We start from the raw sequence: 22,080 nt of genomic DNA, 5'->3' as shown, positions 1-22,080 counted from the left end.
GAGTGGCAGTGCACTGAGATAAACCTGTCTGCCTCACACCCTGCAGCTGGATATTATTAATAATGCTGTTATGACCATGGGTGTGCAAATAACTCTCCAAGATCCTGCTTTCAATTCTTTTGGGTACATATGCAGAACTGCAATTGCTAGACCATATGCTAATTCTATGTTTATTTTTTTCCAGAATTGCTATACTATTTTCACAACTGCTACTCCATTTTATATTCCCACCAGCAATACACAAGGGTTCTAATTTCTCTGCATCCTCACCAATATTGTTTATTTACTTTTTAATATTAGGCATCCTAATGGATATGAAGTCATTGCATTCCTCCCTTCCCTCTTTTTCTCCCCTAGGTATATTCCCAGATGTCTGTTACCAGCCCCTGGGCAGAATCAAATGCATAGCCACTGGCTACTTCTGTTCCAAGAGAAGAGGGCTGAGCTCAGCTACCCAGACCAAAGTAGCTACAAGACTGTCCTCTGAGACTGCTCTTCTCTGGCAGCCTGAGGATGTTCCCATGAAAGATAAGAGAGTTAACAAAGTTAGGTGAACTTTGTGGCACAGTGGGTGAAGCAGCTGCTTGTGATACAGGAATCCCATTTCTGGGTGCCAGTACAAGTCCCAGCTATTCTGCTTCCAACCCAACATCCCTGCTAATGTGCATGGAAAGGCAGCGTCCCCTGCCGCCCATAGAGTGCCTAGCTCTGGCTGCTGAGGCCATATGGGAACGACCCAGCAGATGGAAGAGCTCTTCCTCTATCCATGAATGAGGGGCAGTTACCTTCAACATGCATGCATCTCTCTGCCACATTTGAAGCTATTACTTATGCTTATAATATAAACACACTTATAGTTAATGTACAAGGCAGTGTTTGGAGAAATTATTCCTGAATGACTACAGTATAGATTTTTTGTTGAGATTTAAAAATCATAAACCACTGAGCTGATTTATGTAGTCTCTTCAGTCCTCAGGACCTTTGATGTACAAATTATTAACCATCTGAATAAACTGTCGGGTGAGACATACAACTTTGCATGGTCTGCAAAAAATAGAAAGAAGGGAGGAATGCAGATTATTGGAAGTGTCCAAAGAGGATGTAAGAAGGTACTTCAAAAAGTTCATGGAAAACGTTTGTGGAAACTGTATAAATTTGAAAAAAATCTTTGCATCAAAAACAACATGTCTTTTAATTCCATTTTCTCACATAATGTTTGAAGTACACTTGTATTTCTAGGTCAAAAATTTCCCAGGACTCTAATGTGTGTACATGAACAATAAAATCATTTACATTTTTGTTGTAAAATTGTTTTTAAATACCCTATGAGAAGACATGGTGGTTCTTTAAAAATAGTACAGGGGCAGGCATTTGGCACAGTGGTTAAGTTGCAACTTGGGATGCCTGCATCCCATATTGGAGTGTCCCAGCTCTGCTTCTAATTCCAGCTTCCTGTAATGTGCACCCTAGGAGGCAGCAGGTGATGGTTACGGTAGTTGGGTCTCTGCTGCCCATATGAAAGACTTGGAATGAGTTTTAGGCTCCTGACTTTGGCCTGGCCCAGCCCTGTCTGTTGAAGCATTTGGGGTATAAACGAGCAGATGGACGATCTCTCTCGTCTGTTTCTCCCTCTCTCTGCTTTTCAAAGAAAATGAAAACAAATAAATAATTTAAAAATAAAAAGAGCAGTTTCAAAATTCTTTAAGCAATTGGTGTCTTTTCTCAAATCTTACATGGAATTCATTTTTTTTAACTTCTATTTAATAAATATAAATTTCCAAAGTACAACTTTTGGATTATAGCAGCTTCCCCCCCCCATAACCTCCCTCCCACCCAAAACCATCCCATCTCCCACTCCCTCTCCCATCCCATTCTCATCAAGATTCATTTTCAACTATCTTTCTATACAGAAGATCAACTTAGTATATACTAAGTGAAGATTACAACAGTTTGCACCCACACAGAAACACAAAGTATAAAGTACTGTTTGAGTACTAGTTATACCGTTAATTCACATAGTACAGCACATTAAGGACAGAGATCCTTCATGAGGAGTAAGTGCACAGTGACTCCTGTTGTTGATTTAACAATTGACACTCTTATTTATGATGTCAGTAATCACCCAAGGCTCTTGTCATGAGTGGCCAAAGCTATGGAAGCCTCTTGAGTTCACAAACTCCTATCTTTTTTAGACAAGGCCATAGTCAAAGTGGAAGTTCTCTCCTCTCTTCAGAGAAAGGTACCTCCTTCTTTGATGGCCCGTTCTTTCCACTGGGATCTCACTCACAGAGATCTTTCATTTAGGTCATTTTTTTGCCAGTATCTTGGCTTTCCATGCCTGCGAAACTCTCAACATGGAATTCATTTTTAACTTTCATATTTATAACACTTAGTCAAATAGTGAAATCTATAAGCTAATTTGATTAACATAAAATATACAAATAAGCGTTGTGATGAAGATGATTATTGCCACCCTCAGCTAGCATCAGCTACAAAATCCATTTTGTGCATTTTCAGATGTTGGAAAATAAGTCTCCATGAGCCTCTCATCTTTCTTCACCTCTTGCAAACCAGGGCACTGGCAGGCTTTTTATCCAAACAAACTTCTCAAGTGTGTGTGCAGAGAACAGAAGACTTGGAAGATGAAGATAGTATCTCCTTCTGCAACAAATAGGCACATTTGTTTTTTCCCAGGGTAAGAAAGATAGCATTCTTCTCTCTGGGACAGGGCCAGGCTTGCTTGAAGATCATTATAAAATATTTCGAGTCCCTCTTCTATAACATAACCCATTGTGGGTGCAGGTGGCACCTGGTCTTCATTGTGCTTTCCTGTAGCAGCTAAGGCTTGGAGAGTGACTCAACAAATTGATGAGCATCTGGTCACCACTATTGCTGAGAGTAATGAGCTATCTTCTGCCAGGATCCATTAAATGGTGGCAAGCAAACTTGCAAGTAGGATAAAAATCTCAGACTCTTCACAATTCTTGTATAGCAATGATTGATTGATTGATTTTTAATTTACTTGAAAGCCAGAGAGACCGAGATAGAAAGATTGTCTATACCTTCTTCACTCCCCAAATGCCTGCCACAGCTAGGGCTAGGCCAGGCCAAAGCCAGGAGTCCAGATCTCAGCATGTGTCTGAGACATGGGTGGCAGGAGCCCAAATACTTGAGCCATCAACCACTGCCTCACAGGATGCACATGAACAGGAAGATGTAATCAGAAGTAGACCAAGGACTCAAACCCAGATACTGCGATATGGGAGGCAGGCATCCCGAGCTGTGTCTTAACTACTATGCCAAACACCAGCCCCAGCAGATTTTTGTCTTTTAAATTTGAGAGGGATAGACTGAGAGAAAGAGACAGCTCCTATTCACTGGTTTCCTCCTCAAATGCCTAGACCGCTGGGCATGGGCCAGGGCCAGGGCCAGTAACACCAAACACAATAAAGGTCTCCCGAATGGATGGCGGGAACCCAATTATTTGAGCCACCACTTCTGCCTTCTAGGAAGCTGGCAGAAAGCTGGAGCTAGGAACCACAGTTGAGAATCAAAGCTCCTAGTCCAGTGTGGGACATGGGTATCTTGAATGCCAGGTTAAATTACTCCTGCTGTTCTTGACATTAATTATCCACAACATCGCTGGTCATACATTTAAATAGTTGCAAAAGGTAACAACTCTTAGCCCACTAACACTGCAATCTTAGGATACCTCGAATAAACCAAGAAGGTGATAAATGTTTACTTCCAGATTCTATGAAACGATTAATTGGGCATCAGAGGCAAAGGATGAAAATGTACATGACATATTAGAAAATATTTATTACAGTTTGCAAAATAGTCAAAATATATTTTGAAGATAAAATTGGAACAACTTGTAGAATTTGGGATCTAAGTTTGAAAAACACTTTTATACTGGAAATAGAACAAGAAGGAGTCAAAAGCTTGAATACTTTTTTGTTTAAACTCCAGCTCTGTATCTCAGGGTCTACATTAGTCATTACATCTTTCTATGGCTCATGTCTCCCATTCCTACAACAGAATTAAGTATGCCTGCAGGGGGCACATAACTCACCACAGACTGGTACAGAGGATCAAATAAATAAAGTAGAAGATGTGTAAGCTCCAACAGGCCAGACGAGGTAACTGGCTATTGCGGCTTGTCCTTAAAAGCAAGGTCTCTGTGGCTCTTTCACAGTACAAGCTCAGCAGCCCACAGCATTATCAACACCTAGAGTCCTTTGTTCGGTCAACAAATATTTCCTGTGCTAGCTACTGGGAGAGAACAAAAGAAAGATTGCAGGGCAAGTGGTAAAGAAACCTCTGATAAGATAAAACACACAGAAAGGCTTTTCTCCTTTCGATATCATTTGTCCCTTTTATTTCTCTTCTGTCCTATGGAAGAAAGAATAAAGGAAGCAGGGGGAATGCTAGTGGCATAGGGATGGTTACGCCAATTCTTCAATCATGTCTAAACTCCTAAGTAAGATAAACAGACTCTTAGTAGCTAGAGAGAGAAACTTCTGCTGCTGCTGAGAAAATCAAGTCTCCTTGGACGAAAATGAACTAGACGAAGAAGGGATTTATCCTCACATTAACAGAGGTTCAATTAGAATGGAAAATCACCATGTAAGTCTGAAGATGGACTCAAGGTCAGGTTAGTTTTCTGTTTTTTGTTTTTTCCCCCTTGAGAGAGAACTAGAGAACTCCCATCTGCTGATTTATTCCCCCAGTGCCCACAACAGCTGAGACTGGGCCAGGCTGAAGCCAGGAGGAGAAAGACACTCATTCTAAGTCTCCAATTCAACTAAACTACCTGAGCCATGGCCTGCTGCCTCCCAGGATGTGCAACAGCAGGAGGCTGGAATCAGGAGCAGAGCTAGGACTCGAACCAGACACTCTGATGTGCAAGCATCCCCATCTGTGACTTAACCAAATGCCCACCCTGAGACTAACTGCATCTCAAACTCCTGCTGATAAAGCTAGATAGATAGATGGTTATAAATTCTACTCCCCCAGTAAATGGAGGACTTGGTAATCCTGTTTGACCTTTTTCCTTAAAGAGATCTATCTTTCTAATTACTGACAGATAATCAAGTTTTGCAGTTCGGAACACACACTCAAAATACCTTCTACCACCTTAAGGCAATGTGCAGAGATTCCGTGTTGTTCTTTAACATTATGGGGGTTTGTCTTGCTTCCAAAGGTTTCCTTTGAAAACAAACAAGTGTATTATTTGGAAGAAAGTGACTCATGTTCCTATGTTGGGGGTCATGTGTTAGGAGAAGAGGCACAGAATGGGAGAAGGCAGTGTATGAATTTACAGCCAGACCGAATTTATTCAGAGAAAATAAATTCGTAGAGGTGGGTGACCCACTGCCATGTGCACATTGATGGAACACGGGGCAGAAGGCCCGGATTCCCAGGAGCTGGGTCTTTTTATTTTTTAGGATGGTTAGGGATGGGAGTTGGGGCAGGGAGCAGCAGAGTGGAATTCCTGGAACTGGTCTTTCAGGTGGTTGTAAGGGGTGAGGTATGAGGCAATAGGGTGTGAGACCCAATTGAGTTTCAAGGGCAAGGAACACATTCCAAAGTTTCTCTCTTTTGGGCAATGAGTGAGAATGGCTGAGGATTATGTCCTTGTTCCATCATCATAGGTATCTGTGCTCATTTAAAATTAAGTGGGAAAAAAAAAGAGAAAAAAAATTAAGTGGGAAACTGTAACACCCCCCCGCCCCATGCTCTGCTCTGCCTTATTCTTTGCAACCTCAATCAATTAGCCACAGTGAAAGCTGAAGAGAGCCCGTTGGTGAAAGTACACTGTGAGAAAGTGCTTACATGAATTGTTCAGGCCCACAGATCAGAGACTCAATCCACAGGTACACACCCTCTTGCTCATACACTTCCTCTGCCTGAGCCACAGCAGATGAACTTACACTCTGAGGACCATACAGTCAGGATCTCCACTTACTCAAAGGGCAAATAGAGGCACAGAAAGGTGCAGCCACTTGCCCCATTGCCTGGAGCCAGGATTCACACCCAGGTAACTTGTCTCCTGGGTTCTTAACCACTATACTTGGCTGTGTCTTAAACTACTATGATAAAGCAAGAAGAGTAGGTGTCATATATTATTTTTGTTGTTGTTGACTTTAATAGAAGCAGCTAACATTTCTTGGCCTCTCATCTATGCGCAACACGGAACTCAGTACTGCACAAATTTCATTTCATCCTCCCTACAGTCATTCCGAGTGAGTTCATGCAGATCAGAGATGTTGAGCAGCCTGTTCAAGGTCACAGAGCATGCAGCTGGTGACCTGGGATTGGAGACAAGGGCTTTGCCACTCCATAGCCCACATTCACTGTCACTCACTAAGCACAAGGAGTCATGGGCTCACTACCTCTGTTAACGTTCTTCACACTAGGACAGCCAGAAGGGGCCAGCCTCTGGACTCTTCATGAGCATTTGTGCCACTGCCTCTGAAATAAGAAGTGACACAGAGACTACCAGCCAGCAGAGTCATTGAAATTTTAGTTCTGAGACACTGCAGACAGAAAAAACAACACTATGAGTTCGAAGGCCAATGTACCCCCAAATCAGCACAGTGCAGCAAAACCTCAGCCAGAAATCACCGAGTTTCACAAAGTCCTATTAATAAAACAAGCAAGCAAGAGAAGAAGCAAAAGGAAATACTGACAATACAGCCAGCCCCCCAGAGCTGCAGGAAGTGGTGGAGTGGTGGGGACTTCGGGGCCTCCACACCTGTCACCCTGGGCCAGGTCTGCCTCTGTTCCTGTCAGTCTATGCCATCATTGTGCATAAATTACTTAACTGATTTGGATTCCAGAGGCTCCCTTTGAACACAAGAAGATAAGGGAAGCCTCCACAGATTTTGTAAGGAAGTTCAGATAAAATAACCTAAGTGTTTTAAAAATGAGCTACATTTAAAAATAAAAGGTGCTGTTTTATCATGTAGATCTTACTACTGAGGAGGAACGAACTCTCAGTTTCCAATGCCTACTTTCAGAGACCTTGGTATACTTTCAGAAACTTTCCCAGAAAATGCTAAACCCTGACAACTTACAAATCCCCTGTTATATCCTGAGGCAAGCTACATTTTGAAATAAGTGCTGATTTCATTCATCCAATTTGCATTAAAGGAAATTGAAAGGATTTATCAATAGTTTAGCATCAACAAATTTGGGGTTTGGGTGCTGGGTTCAAATTCCACCTGCTATTTATCAGCAATAAGACAGGGAGCTACAGGGAGCAATTGGAGTCACCAGGGAATAGTCCCTGTTATCTCAAAGTCTGCAGGATATGGGCTGGTTTCTTTTTCTCTATAGAGAAACAGACCCCCTGCCTGTACCAGGCTCATATGTCCTCATTATCCTCTCATTTTAATACAGTAGCCATGGTAAATGACACACCTACCAGTTGCCAGGACAAGAAACAACAGACCATAGAAGAAGTGAAAAAGAGTGGTAGCTGGCTTCCCTCATTAAGGGGTGGGGAGGATCTCCACCTGCTTCTCAGAAAATCTATGAATATTCCTACCCTTGATTAGAATGTACCTCCCTTTTGATTAAACAACCCATAGCCATAGTGTGGTAAACTCAGTTCAAAGACAGGACCACTCCCCTCTCTGAGCCTGCACCTTAACTGGAGAATGTGTAATTCAGCTTTCTCAATAAAACTGCTGCTTGCTATTGGCTGTTCCCTGATTTGTTCATCAATTCTTTCTTGCAAATAAGAACCTGGTTACCAGGCGGCTCACTGTCCAGCACCAATATGATCACTTTGGGGAAAAGATTTAACATCTCTGCCACATTTTCCTTATCTATAAAATTAGGACAATAACAGCATCTCACTGAGAGTTGTTACAATGATTAGAAAAAGGGAGTTAGCTAGGACCTGCTTACAAGGAACATGTATTTTTCAAGACCTTCATCACAAATGTTATAGATATTCTAAACAAGGCCTTTCTAATGAAGAGAATGGAGGAAAAAACTTCAATAGTAAAATACTTGAAAAGATGAACTATCAACAGAACCCACTATTTACTTTTTTTTTTTTTTTTTTTTGGACAGGCAGAGTGGACAGTGAGTGAGCGAGAGAGAAAGGTCTTCCTTTTTTCTCCCTACAATGGCCACTGCAGCCAGCACACTGCGCCCAGCGCACCGCCCTTATCCAAAGCCCAGAGCCCGGAGCCAGGTGCTTCTCCTGGTCTCCCATGTGGGTGCAGGGCCCAAGCACCTGGGCCATCCTCCACTGAACTCCCGGGCCACAGCAGAGAGCTGGACTGGAAGAGGAGCAACTGGGACAGAATCCGGCGCCCCAACCGGGACTAGAACCTGGTGTGCCGGCGCTGCAGGAGGAGGATTAGACTACTGAGCTGCGGCACTGGCCCTTTAAATGTTTAAAAAATAAAGTATCTAAAAGTAACAAAAAAATAGTGCATGGTGAAGTTTAAGGAAAAGATGGCTTAGAAAAACAATGAAATTGAATAAAAAAATAATTAAGTGCATGAATATAAGTGATCAAATAGATAACTGAAACAGTCAATTCCAAAGATCCCTAACTTACTCCACGCATACTGCAGCTACCAAAAGTAAGAGCTAGCATTTGCTAAGTGGCAGTTAGGTCATCCAAGGTTAAGTCCTTCTTAGATTACTTTTATCGTAGTGCTAATTTTACAAGCAGTTTGAAGAAAGAAATTTACAAAGAAATGAATGCCAAGGACTAGAGAAAGCACAGCAATATTGATCACCTCAACAAAAAGCTTATTCATAGTTTTCACCAGATATTTACCATGTACAATTGGCCAACCATATGTTGACCAGGCCATAAGAGATATAAAGCAAGATGGTAGGCCAGACCCTACCCTTATGCTTCTTAATTGAATGCAGTGAACAGTCAAAGAGGAAATTTTAGCACAGCTCTTTGAGGGTGAAGCATGCAGGTTTGGCACCTGACTCAGTCCTGAAGGAGTGTAGGAGGACTCCAGAAAAGGTCATGTTTAATGCGAAGCCAAGAGCACAGAAAGATCCAGGAGAAGGGGTGGCAGGGGCATGAAGGGTTTCCTAGGGAAAGAAATGAGCATTTGCAAAAACTCTGATTGCCACACCTCTACTTCCTTCTCTCCAATGGCTTCCTGGTTCACCTCAAATATAATCTATTTTTAAATATTTATTTCTTTATTTGAGAGGCACAGAGAAAGAGTTCCTATCTACTGGTTCACTGCCCAAGTGCCCATAACAGCAACGGTTAAAACTGGGCCAGGCTAAAGCTGGGAGCTGGGAACTCCTCCAGGTCTCCCACGTGGGAAGCAGAAACTCTGTAACTTCAGCCAGCACCTGCTGCCTCCCGTAGTACACATGGACAGAAATCTGGAACTGGGAGTGGGGCCAAGACTTGAACCCAGGTACTCCAGTATGGGAGGTGTGCATCCCAACTGGCTGCTTGACCACTAGGCCAACTGTGCACCCTAAATCATCAATTCTTGCCATGGTTTTAAGGAACCTATATGAACCAGCCCCTACCTATTGACTCTGACTCTCATCTTTACTTCCTGCCCTCCTTAAATATAGCAGTCAGGTTCCTGCCAAAACAATCTTTGCTCTTGCTGTTCCCTCTGCCAACAGTGTTCTTCCACCAGATATCTGAAAGGCTCAATTGATTCAAATACCCTCTCTTCAGCAACGTCTTCCCTGACACCCCTATCTAAAATACCTTGCCACTCCCAGTAAGTCTATTTTTCTTTCCAGCACCAATAAGCACATGCCTCATATACCACATTGCACTTGCATGTACTTTGCCCTTTAAAGTCTGCCTGTCCAACTGGAACACAAGCTACATGAAAGCAAGGACTTGTCTGTCTTTGGTTCATAACACATCTCCAGTACCCATAACAGCAAGTGGCATGTGGTAAGGGCTTAATATACATTTATTGGCTAGTGAATGAATTAATAAAAGAGGGTGCTTTGACAGTCCAGAGACACACACTTCATAGTAAAAGGCACTTAGGATAGAAGACAAGCAAGGCAGGATGAAGTTGGCATAAGTCTGTTTCCTAAAAGGTGAAAAAAACCTCACTTTTTGTTTATTATCTTGACATCATACCATACCATCAGCAATAACAGTTCTCTCCCAGACATTCTCAATTGCTGCTCACCCCTGCCCCATAGTGTGGTTACCCAAATTCCAAAGAATAAGCTGTGGCCAATGAAGAGCATTAAAAATCATAATAATAAAAATAACAACAAAAAAGTGCTCCCTCCCACAGAAATAACATGCATATCTTGGCAACTTACAATCTTCAAGCTTGAAGGCACCATCAAGAGAATCGAAATATGTAACACTTTCTAGAATTTTACAAAAGGGACAAGGAAATGGTGGCAAAAGAGACACACTTAAGTATACAAATGGAGATTTGCTAGATCCTTCCATTCCAGCACATGGAGTTAGGGAGATGAGGAATGTTTGATTCTTCAGTATGGAAGACAAGTGACTGGAGAACTACTACACAGGGGGACATTTAGAGATGAGACAAAACCAGCTCCAGAAACGATGGCAAACAGTGCATGAAACAAGGAAGGTCAGAATGGAGGCAGATCACGACTGTTGTGTTCACATCTGGAATGGCTGCCATTTCTGGGGTCTTACTACCAACCAGACACCCGGAGCTAAACTCTTCAGCACTTGATAAAGTTTGTTCAGTTCCCATCACAGCACCAGGAAGCAGGTGTCACAAAAGAGGACATTGAGGTTTACAAAAGTCAGGTGACAGGACTAGAACTCAAGCTTTTCTGGCTCTTAACCACCATGCTACTTAATCTGACCACTCGGATCCCCAGCCAGTCCCACTCCCTGTGGCAAATATGCACTTTTTCAACTTCCTAGAGCCTTGTAAGGCAGTGTATGTCAAGGAGGAGGTGCAATGCTTCTGCACTCCTTCTCTAATGGTATCTGTGGGAAGAAAACAGCAAGGTAGGATGGGAAAGAGGCCACAGAAGTGGCAGGTGACTCAGAGACAGATACCTTGGGGAATTTTAGACCCATGGCCAGATACTCCTGGGGTATGGGATATTCATTTCTTCAGAAATGCTGAAAAATTATTCCTCATAAATGTCCTGCTACTGCTGTTCTCTCTCTACTCATCTTCAACTTCCAGCTGAGGTTCCCCTGTACTTGACCCTGTTTCTCTAACCACCTACCAGACTGACCTCCAAGTTACACAACAACAGTGTTTAAAAGAGGGAAAGGCCATCTGTACCACTTGCTGGCAAACATCAAGCCCCAGCCTTTTGTTCTCACTTCTGGAGTTTTGTTAATTCAACTTAAACATAGAAAATATGATTTCAATAAGTCCCTGATTAAGAACCTTATGAAATCTACTTAATTCCCAGCAAAGAGAAACACAAATGGGTGATAGAGTTTTCTCATATGGAAAGGCACCGTTATGTAACCAGCCCACACGGAAGAGCCAGGCTGAAGTCAACGTGAAGAAAGACTGACATAGCCCTGCTTCTCTCTACAAGTCAAGATCACAGCAGAGGGTTTTTCATGGGACATACTTCTCATAGAGCCTCTGTCCTCTCATGAAGGCCTTCACCTCGTTGTCCAGTGGGAAGGTACCATCATCCTTTCTAAAGCGGTAGAAGAGTTTGACATCCTTGAATTCTTTATGCTCATCACACACTGAAACACAATAGACACAGAGGTAAATGAGAAAAATAAACTCATTTAATTAGTCAAGTGGCGTAAAATCCCAATTAAGAATTATTTCACCACCTAATTACTTAAGCTCATAAATGCCTATTATATGAAGTAAGGCTCATATTTAGCACTGTGCTTGATATTATTAGCCATCATCATTACCATCATCTCTATCATCATCATTGTTATTATCTACCAAGAAGGTCACAAAATTAAACTCCTCATGCATTCCAGAAACACTTCTGGAGTATGATACTGGGCAGGTACCAGTCTCAAAGAATGTGAAATCTGGTGACAGAAAGAGAAACGTGAACACCATTTCCTCAGGTGCTGAACAGAAAGCCTGGAGCTCAGCTTTGGGAAAAAGATGCTTCTCTGAAGAGCTTGCATATAAGTGGAGATCTAAAGAATGACTAGATAATGGACAAAACTGAGGACAAAGAGTAACAATATATGCAACAGTCTAGGCCAAGAAGAGAGATTTTTAAGGAGACACATTCATGAATGTTACTGAACCACTGAAAACTAAAGCAAAAGCTTGGAAAGAACTTAATGTCCATCAATGGGAGAGCAGGTAAACATATGAAGGCATCACTGACCATGGCAAATGACACAGGACAGCAGCAAAACTGAGCACACAAGAGATATGGTATTGATATGGATCAATCTCACAAACTGTGTTTACTATGCTGCAAAAGAACAAGTATTTCCACAATGACTTAAAGCAATGTGATATGTTCCTCAGAGATACATACACAGAAGCACAAGTATTAAGAAGTACCTGGAAATAACCCCAAATACCTCCTGGAGGGAGGGAGGGAGGGAATACAGTTGGGGAGAGGTATCCAGAGACAATATAAACTAAAACGTTTTATTTCCTAAACGGGTAGATTCAAGAAAATATGTAGTTCTCCATATGTACTCAAGTCACCTTGACGGCCACCACCACACTCACCATGATGAATAATGCCACGGTCTGCCAATTTCTGCATAAGCTTAATTGCTGTCTCTCTGTCGGAGGCTTCTTTGTGCTCAATCAGCCAGTCAATCAGTTCTTTCGCAACAAAACAGTTTGGGTAGGTCTTGAGATGATGTCGCCTATCTTTAATAACCTTTTCTTCATGCAGCCTTAGTCTGGAAAGAGAAATTAATAATCACTTTAGGAATTTTGATGACAACACAATTATTAATGGAATTCCAGAGAGTGGTAATGAAACAGAAGCGCTAAACACACTGGAGTGCCATTAAAATGTCTTCAGGCCAGCTGGTGATTTCTCTGCTGTCACAACTCTGAGGCTACAGAAAGTGATTCCACCCTCAGGATACAGGGAAATGTCAGGAGGAAAACAACCGTGGTCAACCTAGGACTCTCCAGCCACTGAAAGGAGTGAGAAAGACCCTCCTACTCCTCCATTTCTCTCTCTCTCTCTCCCACCACCGGGATTCTTGCTTCAATCAACAAACAAAACAATTTACAACAAAATCTTGACAAACTTGCTGGCAGAAGATACTCGCCCTTCATCATAGATTCCACCATATTTGCAGCCACTCATTCACACAGCAAACATTGATGTGCGCCTACTACCTGCCTGTTAGGTACTTCTAAGCCCCAGAGACATACACAGATGAAGATTCCTGCCTTTTTGGAAATTGTTCTCTAGGGAGAGTAACAGGCAACCTTTCCATGAGGTTTGCTGGATTCCAAGCACTGTAACAATGACTTCACAATGATTAACTTATAACGCTCAGAACACCCTTTCCCGAAGTTATTATCACTATCGTCATTTTTTTTTTAACAGCAGAGAGAACTGAGGCCCCAGAGAGATTGGGAGACTTGCCTAAGAGCATGCAGCTCACAAGTGGTGAAAATGAGATGTGAACCTTGTTGGTCTCCCTTTCAGAATCTATCAGGCCACCTCTAGCCAGGGAGGATGGGATGTAAAGCCTGGAGAAGGTAGATGACAGCTGCCAGACAAACATGCAACTTCTTTACAGGCTGATAGATTAATATGGGAAAGATTGATTGTCCCACAGCCTTTCCCTGCTCCCCCTGAGAACAAAGTATTTTATAAACAAACTTGCCCCTCCTTTAAAATAAAAAGGGTTTCTTACATTTGCCTTCCTTTTTTAAAGATTTATTTATTTATTTAAAAGGCAGAGTGTTGGAAAGAGAGAGGGAGAGAAAGGGAGAGATCTTCCATCTGCTGGCTCACTCCCCCAAGAGTTGGGACTAGGCCAGGCTGCAGCCAGGAGCCAGGAATTCTATGCAGGTCTTCCCCATGGATGTAAGGGTGTAAGCACTTGGGCCATCTTCTACTGCCTTCCCAGTATGCATTAGGAGATGAAAGCAGAGCACCCAGGACTTGAACTGGCTGATAATGGGATGCCAGTGTCTTAGCACTGTCTCCTTATTTATTTTATTTATTTCATTTGCCTACCCTTCTTCTATCCTCTATGCATTTCCTTTTTTATTTCTCTGAAGGATTGGAATTAGGAGACCCATCAGATCAGATTTCTGCCTACTTCACCCACCTGACTTCTATGCTCCTTCCTTCATACTCTCAACATTGGATTCATCACACAGCCAAGTGCATGATCTGAGCAACTGATTGAATGTCTCTTTTCTCTTCTCTAAAATGGAGATGATTATGAGATTTGGGAGAGTTCCCCATCCTTAGCAATGTTGAGATTTAGGGGCATGATATATGTTAATTACCAGTAACTTGGCATAGGGCCTGACAGGTGATGCACACTATCCTCTCTTTCATTCCTGCTTGGTTTTGAAAACATGAACTCAATGGCATTTAACAAGTCTGGGATACCCCAGCAGTTGTCATTAGAATAGGGTACATCCTGGGCCCATCCAAGCTTGGAGACTTTGATGTTTTTTTTTGATAGACCTACTGTTAGTGGGTGAATTGTATTCCCTCAAAGTTAGGATGTAGCTCGGAATATGACTGTATTTAGAGACAGAATCTTTAAAGAAGTGATTAAAGTGAGGTGGGCAGGTGTTTGGCACAGCCACTTGGACACCCACATATCATATCAGGGTTTGAGTCCTGGTTCTACTTCCGATTCCAGTTTCTTGCCAATGCAGACCCCAGGAGGAGCCACCAGGTGATGGCTAAAGTATTTGGGTCCCTGTCACCCATGTGGGAGGCCCAGAAGGAGTTTTAACTAATTTTTAAAAATGAGCCAATTAGAGTAGGCCCTTATCTACTATGACTAGTGTCTTTAAAAGAAAAGGTGACAGAGAAACAGCCATGTGAAGACACAGGGAGAAGACAACCATCGAAGCCAAGGAGGAGACTTTAAAAGGAATCACTGCTACTGACACCTTGATCATGGACGTCAAGCTTCAGAACTGTGAGAATATCTACTTCCATGGTCTAAGCCACCCAGGTTGTGATTCTCTGTGGTGGCAGCACCAGCAAACTACTGGAAGCAGCCATGGCTGAAGACTGAAGAGTCCCGGAGTTGTCTGGGATGAAGCTCTCAGCTGGGCATCAGCAAAGGAGATGCAATGGAGGAGGGAACAGAGAGTCCTAACAGCCATGAACTGCATAGCAAGAAGAGTTGTTTTAAGTGATTTCCTACTATATATGCTCAGAACTGTACTAAGTATTTTTATACATGTTGACTTAATTGCATCTAAAAGCCACTTAACTTCTCTAGGGATCATTTTCTCATTTAAGTAAAACAGGTTTTCAGTGATGAAGTGGTGACACAATTGCTCTTTATGATTTGCATCTAATTTTTCTGCCTACTACTCTCCTTTTCTCTAACAGCACATTAACTTTTCTCTGGGAACACAAGTCGTCATTCACTATCATACCATGATGTCCAGATGTTTTTGCCTTGACCCTTGCACACATACAGATGAACCCATTCAAAGCACGGTATCCTTGGGCTCTGTGTTTGGTTCATGAATACATATGTGATACAGACTAGGCCACTGAGGCTCAACTCTAAGGTTTTTCCTCAGAGTGCTAGAGAAGGAAGCCCTAAAGACTTAATGTCCCCCTTTTTTTTATTAAAGATTTATTTTTTTGAAAGTCAAGAGTTACACAGAGAGAGGAGAGGCAGAGAGAGAGAGAGGTCTTCCATCTGCTGTTCACTCCCCAATTGGCTGCAACAGCCAGAGCTGCACTGATCCAAAGCCAGGAGCCAGGAGCTTCTTCCGGGTCCCCTGAGTGAGTGCAGGAGCCCAAAGACTTGGGCCATCTTCTACTGCTTCCCCAGCTCATAGCACAGCTGGATTGGAAGTGGAGCAGCCGGGTCTCGAAGCAGCACCCATATGGGATGCCTGCACTTCACAACAGGGTGTTAACCCGCTGCGCCACAGCGCCGGCCCCAGTCCCTTTTTTTTTAGCATAAAATATTAATACTATAATAATAACTTTCATGTTTAATAAAATATTTCCCCCATAGTATTGCCAGATAAAATACAGGGTGCACAATGAAAACTGAATTGCGGATTGAGTGAATAATTTTTTTTTTTTTTAGATAAGTAGGTCCTGTGTAGATTCTGGGAGTTACCATGCCTTGAAATATATAACTTGAGCTAATGGCCATCATGAATACTCCCATCAAATTTGAATTGCAATTACACTAGTCAATATAAGCACATTCCCTAATGCCTAAGTAAAGTTAATCAAGTGTCTATTACTAACCAAAATCATCCCAATGAAATCCATCAGTCAAATAACTTGATAGCTCCATGGCAATGAAAGTTGGCACAGCGGTGCCTTCTGACACCACATAAGCTGCCTGCCCTGCACTCTTTGGTCCCAGAACCTCCTATAGTGGAACATCAGCTTTTTCAATCTCCTATCTCTTCTATCTATGCTACCATTATTGGCATTTGTTGTCCAGTTCCCTTAATCTGCTGCTTCCATTCTGCCTTGGTCTTCTAAGTTGCTATAAAAAATACTAATTAAAAGATTTTGAGCAAAAGCCTGATGTGATTATTTATAAATAAAGAAAATGAACATTTTGTGCATGGAATTTATGATATCTATTTGGGTCAAAGTCTATCTTGTGTGCTTGTATTTCTGATCCTTGGCTGAGTGCCAAGTCACTGAAGATAAATATACCAATGGTGCTTAACTACTATACAATGTGCTATCATCTGTAAATAATAGCTAAAACCTAGGAGTTAAGACATATTATAGGGCTGGGTAAGAAAAGGACATAACAATGAATCTACTAGTAACAGAAGTAAATATGGTAGTGATATGAGGAAGAAGACATTTTTATAAGATGATGGTGATGGAGCAGACTTGCCAAATTTAATGGAGAAAAGAGACAACAACAAAAAGCAAGAAACTCAGTTAAATTTGAAATTCAAAGAAATAACAGTTTTTTAGTATAAGCATGTCCCAATTCTTGCACAGGATCTACTTAGCTAAAAAAATTATTCATTCAATCTGCAACTCAGTTTTTATTCTGCACCCTGCATTTTATCTGGCAACCCTATGAGAGATATGTTTTATTAAACATGAAAGTTAGTATTTTAGTATTAATATTTTATGCTAAGGAAAAAAGGGACTGACATTGATAGCAGAGGAGACCGAGTCCTTAGGGCTTCCTCCTCTAGGGGAAGCTTGTGTGTAATTTTTAAAAGAGTTTCTGAATCATCATGCTTATCTGTCTCTACCAGAAGATACTTTGATCCATGTGCTTGGGGCCAGACTAGACTGTGTGTGTTGAGGACCACATCAGAAACAAACTGGAAAGACTGTAAATTGGTGGAGCAGAACTAAAGCACCATCTCCTCTTAATATTGAGCAAAATTACTAAACAAGCAAAACAACAAAAATTAGGCTAGCCAAATTCTGGCCAAAAAGGAAAGCTGCAAAACGTTACTCCATAGAATTTTCCTAAAATAGCAGCCAATGAGGCAGAAGTTTTGCACAACGGTTAAGACACTGCTAGGGGCATGGAAAGCCAAGACACTGTGGCAAAAAAAAAAAAAATATATATATATATATGTATATGTATATGTATATATATATATATATATATATATATATATATATTCTACACGAAGGATCTCTGTGAGTGGGATCCCAGTGGAAAGAAGTGGCCATCAAAGAAGGAGGTACTTTTCTCTAAAGGGAGGAGAGAACTTCCACTTTGCTTATGGCCCTGTCTAAATACTGACAGAGTTTGTGGATTCAAAAGGCTTCCATAGCCTAGGCAGCTCATGTCAAGAGCCTCAGGTGGTCACTGACATCATACATAAGAGTGTTCACTGTTAAGTTAACAACAGGAGTCACTGTGCACTAACTCCCCATGCAGGACCCCTATCCTTAATGAGTTGTATTATGAGACTTAACTGTGATACTTGTTCTCAAACAATTTTGTGTGTATGTGTGTATGTGCAAGTTGTTGAAATCTTAGTACAGAGTTGGTCTTCTGTGTACAAAGTTACTTGAAAATGAATCTTAATGGAGAATGGGACAGGAAGGGGAGAGAGAGAGGAGGAGCAGTGGGAGTGTGGGTGAGAGGCAGGTACGGTGGGAAGAATAACTATATTCCTAAAGTTGTACATATGAAATTTGTATTCCTTAAAAAATAATTTTTTAAAAAGACACTGCTAGGGATGCCTGCATGTAATACATATTACAAATTACATATGTAATACATATACAAATTACAGCTTCCTTCTTCTTTTCACCTTCTAACCTTGTGACTAGTTACACATCTGCAACTGCAAAGAAAGTGCACCTTCCTTTCCTTTTCACATTCTAACAAAAGCTAACTGCTAATCTTGTGACTGGTCAGAATGCTGGTTCAACGGATAGCTGTCCTCACGTAAGGAACGAGTTTGCAGCCACCAGCCAAAAGCAGCCAAGCTTCAACCAAAGAAGCCTCTGCCAAAGCGGCATCAGAACCAACCCTAGAAACATTCCTGACAACCTCCCCCAACTCTGCTTTCTCCTTTAAAAATCCTCCTGACAACTTGCATGTTGAGGGAAGAATGCTTTTGAGAATGAAAAGGTCCACTTTTCCCTCCAAGATGCTGGCTGCTTGAATAGACCTGTTTGCTTGCATCAGCTCTCATCTCTAGTGAATTGGCTTTCCAGCACTAAGCAGCCCAGGCCTAATTTCAACTGCTATCACTCTCGAAGTATCTCAGTTCCAGTCCCAGCGCCACTTTCCACTCCAGCTTTCTACTTATGTGCAATGCACCCTAGGAGGCAGCACGTAATGGTTCAAGCAATTAATTGGGTCCCTGACATCACATAGGAACTGAGCTCTGGGGTCCCAGCATCAGCCTGGGTCAGGTCCAATTGTTGCAGGCATTTGGGATATGAGCCAGCAGATGAAATATCTCTCTGTCCCTGTCTCTGTCTTTCTCTCCACCTTTCAAATAAATAAAAACAAACAATTAAAAGTAAGTAAAGCAGCATCCAAGGAAATAAGTAGAAGTTTCTAGAGTGACAAGGGGAGACAAATAGGCTTTCAATACCCAGAGGCCATGATGCTGAGGCATAGAAATTCTCAAATTTTTCAATAATAACTCAAAATTTGAAGAGACAAACCCTGAGTTTTCTGTCTTTTGACTAGGGGATTATCAAAATGATTGCTGGGGGGCTGGCGCCGTGGCTCATTAGGCTAATCCTCGCCTGTGGCGCCAGCACACCGGGTTCTAGTCCCGGTCGGGGCGCCGCATTCTGTCCCGGTTGCCCCTCTTCCAGGCTAGCTCTCTGCTGTGGCCCAGGAGTGCAGTGGAGGATGGCCCAAGTCCTTGGGCCCTGCACCCCATGGGAGACCAGGAGAAGTACCTGGCTCCTGCCATCGGATCAGCGCGGTGCACCAGCCGCAGCGCGCCAGCCGAGGTGGCCATTGGAGGGTGAACCAACGGCAAAGGAAGACCTTTCTCTCTGTCTCTCTCTCTCACTGTCCACTCTGCCTGTCAAAAAAAAAAAAAAAAAAAAAAAAAAGATTGCTGGGGGAAAACGAGTACAGCGCAGGAAATGAAGAAGTAGACCTTCACTCTGAGAGTGAAGACACCTGGGTTCAAGCATATTTTGGGGAACCAAGATATCCCCCACAGCAGTGTGATACACCTCTGACTATTTAATGAACTCAAGACAGGAAACCACACAAAATCTTGATGCAAAACTATCCTTTCACCCTGGGCTATCAAAAGTTAGTTCCGAGGTGAAAAGCAAATGACATTCTGAGACATCTTACGAGAGGATCAAGGAGATGTCACCTGCCTTGTGTCACAGCCACATAAAAGATGGGCAAAGACAAAGTCTGGGCACAGTTGCCTGCATTGAGCACAGACGCAATGGGAAACAAAGCAAAGAGCTATGGAACATTCCACACAAAAATTTTAAAAATACGGAAAAAGAAAAGGGAAAGAAGAAAGCATGTAGTAGCTAAAAAGATGATTGCAGTCTGAAGAGACCATAATTCAAGAAACAAAAAAAATTATTTGAAAGTATATTGAAATATGAAAAAAACAGCTTATAAAAAAATAAATTCAAATAAAATAAAAACTCAAAGGTAAAATGATTATGAAGAGGGAGATATACACCTTAGGAAACAAACTGAAGTCAACACTATTATCAAGGACAAAAATAGCTGAAAACTAAAATCCTGATTGTAATAAAAAGAAGATAAACACCAAAGTAACCAGAGCAGATAACAAAAAGATAATAGGTATGGGAAATTCTTTAGAAACTGCCAAATTAATTCCTAATATTTCCTCAATATACATAGTAACTCTAAATGAGGCCAAGCAAAATAGCCATGAGCACATAGTTCCAAGGAAGGCTTGGGTGATTCTTAGAAAAAGAGGTTGCACAGCAAGCCTGCAAGGCTCAGCTCTTCCTTACCACGAGGCCATGTTCTAGTTACAGAATGGTGTGTCGGGATGCAGAGAGCCAGGAGGACCTCAAAGGGGATCCGTTGCACTCAGCTCGTTGTTCTCTTCTGAGCATCACAGGTTCACCCTACACTGTCAGTTCTGAGGACAGTCAGGGGATAAACAAGACTAGGAAGGCAAAGTCTTGGCTCTCATCTAGTGCTGCTAGTAATTCTACTACATTCAAACCTCTGAGCATAAGAGGGTTTTTAATTGTCAGTCTCCCATTTTTCCACATACTTCTTAAATAAATATTTACTTTTATCTACTTGAAAGGCACAGAGAGAGAGAGAATCTTCCATCCACTGTTTCACTCCCCAAATGCTACAACAGGGTTAGGCTGAAGCCTGAAACTCCATGTGAGTGACAGACACCCAAGTACTTGAGCCATCTTTTGCTGTCTCCCAGGATATATTAGAAGGAAGCTGGGGGGCTGGCACTGTGGTGCAGCAGGTTAATGCCCTGGCCTGAAGCACCGGCATCCCATATGGGCGCTAGTTCAAACCCAACTGCTCCACTTCCCATCTAGCTCTCTGCTGTGGCTTGGGAAGCAGTAGAAGATGGTCCAAATCCTTGGGCCCCTGTACCTACGTGGGAGACCTGGAAGAAGCTCCTGGCTTCTGACTTCAGATTGGCACAGCTCTGGCCAACTGGGGAGTGAACCATCAGATGGAAAATTTCCCTCCTCTCCCCGTGTAACTCTGACTTTCAAATAAATAAATAAATCTTTTTTTTTAAAAGGAAGCTGGGTAAGAGTAGCCAGGGCTCAAGCCTGCATTCCTATATGAGATAGGGGCATCCCAAGCAGCAGCTTAACCCACTGTGCCACAATGCCTGCCTCACATCAGAATTCTTGCTGGGAAAATGGAGATCTTGGTATCTAATTAATGCTAGGCACAGGCACAGTTTTAATTGCTTAATGGGCATTAATTCTCATGACAACTCCCCACCAGGCAGGTAATTCTAAAGCCACAAGTGATACCAATGTAGAGGTGTAATTATTAATAAAAAATAAATGAGCCATAATTACCAAAAAAAACTAGTTCCCATAAGTGCACTAAAGTCACATGAATCCTTCCAATTAATTCAATGACAATGACACTGAGTAATTTGTTTAAAAAGCTCAAAGTGGCAGAATGCAAAACATTAATTCTTAGACATGATGTCTGTCAGAAATCCAAGAATAACGAAGACCAATTTATTTAGAAATTGAAATATGGAACAAGCTACCATATAATTTGGTGGAGGTGGAATATGTTATGAGCCAAGAGAGGAGTTTCAGCACTTATAAAATTTCCAACTTAAAAAAATTAATAGGTGGTGCTTATCTTCAAATACTACAGAATAGAACCTGTCAGTTACTAGCCCTCTATGACTCCCAAGTTTGGTATTAATTCTTGAGTATTCTTTATTCCCACTGATTCCCACTCTGCACAGTGGGGAGAAGTACTATACACTACCCCTCTCAGGGCCTGGCACA

General features: G+C 42.0%; 1 protein-coding gene across 1 annotated transcript in view; it reads right to left on the bottom strand.

Moving 5' to 3' along the window:
* Positions 1 to 22,080, bottom strand: part of DEPTOR (DEP domain containing MTOR interacting protein) — a 171,252-nt gene that overhangs the window by 102,922 nt on the left and 46,250 nt on the right. Inside the window, exons 2-3 of the mRNA XM_002710752.5 lie at positions 12,672 to 12,850; positions 11,575 to 11,698 (exon numbers count right to left, since the gene is read on the bottom strand). Coding sequence (XP_002710798.4) covers positions 11,575 to 11,698; positions 12,672 to 12,850 — 303 coding nt within the window. The remainder of the gene's footprint in view (positions 1 to 11,574; positions 11,699 to 12,671; positions 12,851 to 22,080) is intronic.

The sequence above is a fragment of the Oryctolagus cuniculus genome, chromosome 6 (genome assembly GCF_964237555.1).
Source record: "Oryctolagus cuniculus chromosome 6, mOryCun1.1, whole genome shotgun sequence".
Classification (NCBI taxonomy): domain Eukaryota; kingdom Metazoa; phylum Chordata; class Mammalia; order Lagomorpha; family Leporidae; genus Oryctolagus; species Oryctolagus cuniculus.
The sequence above is the reverse complement of the archived record's forward strand: the minus strand, read 5'-3'. Positions and strand labels throughout refer to the sequence as shown.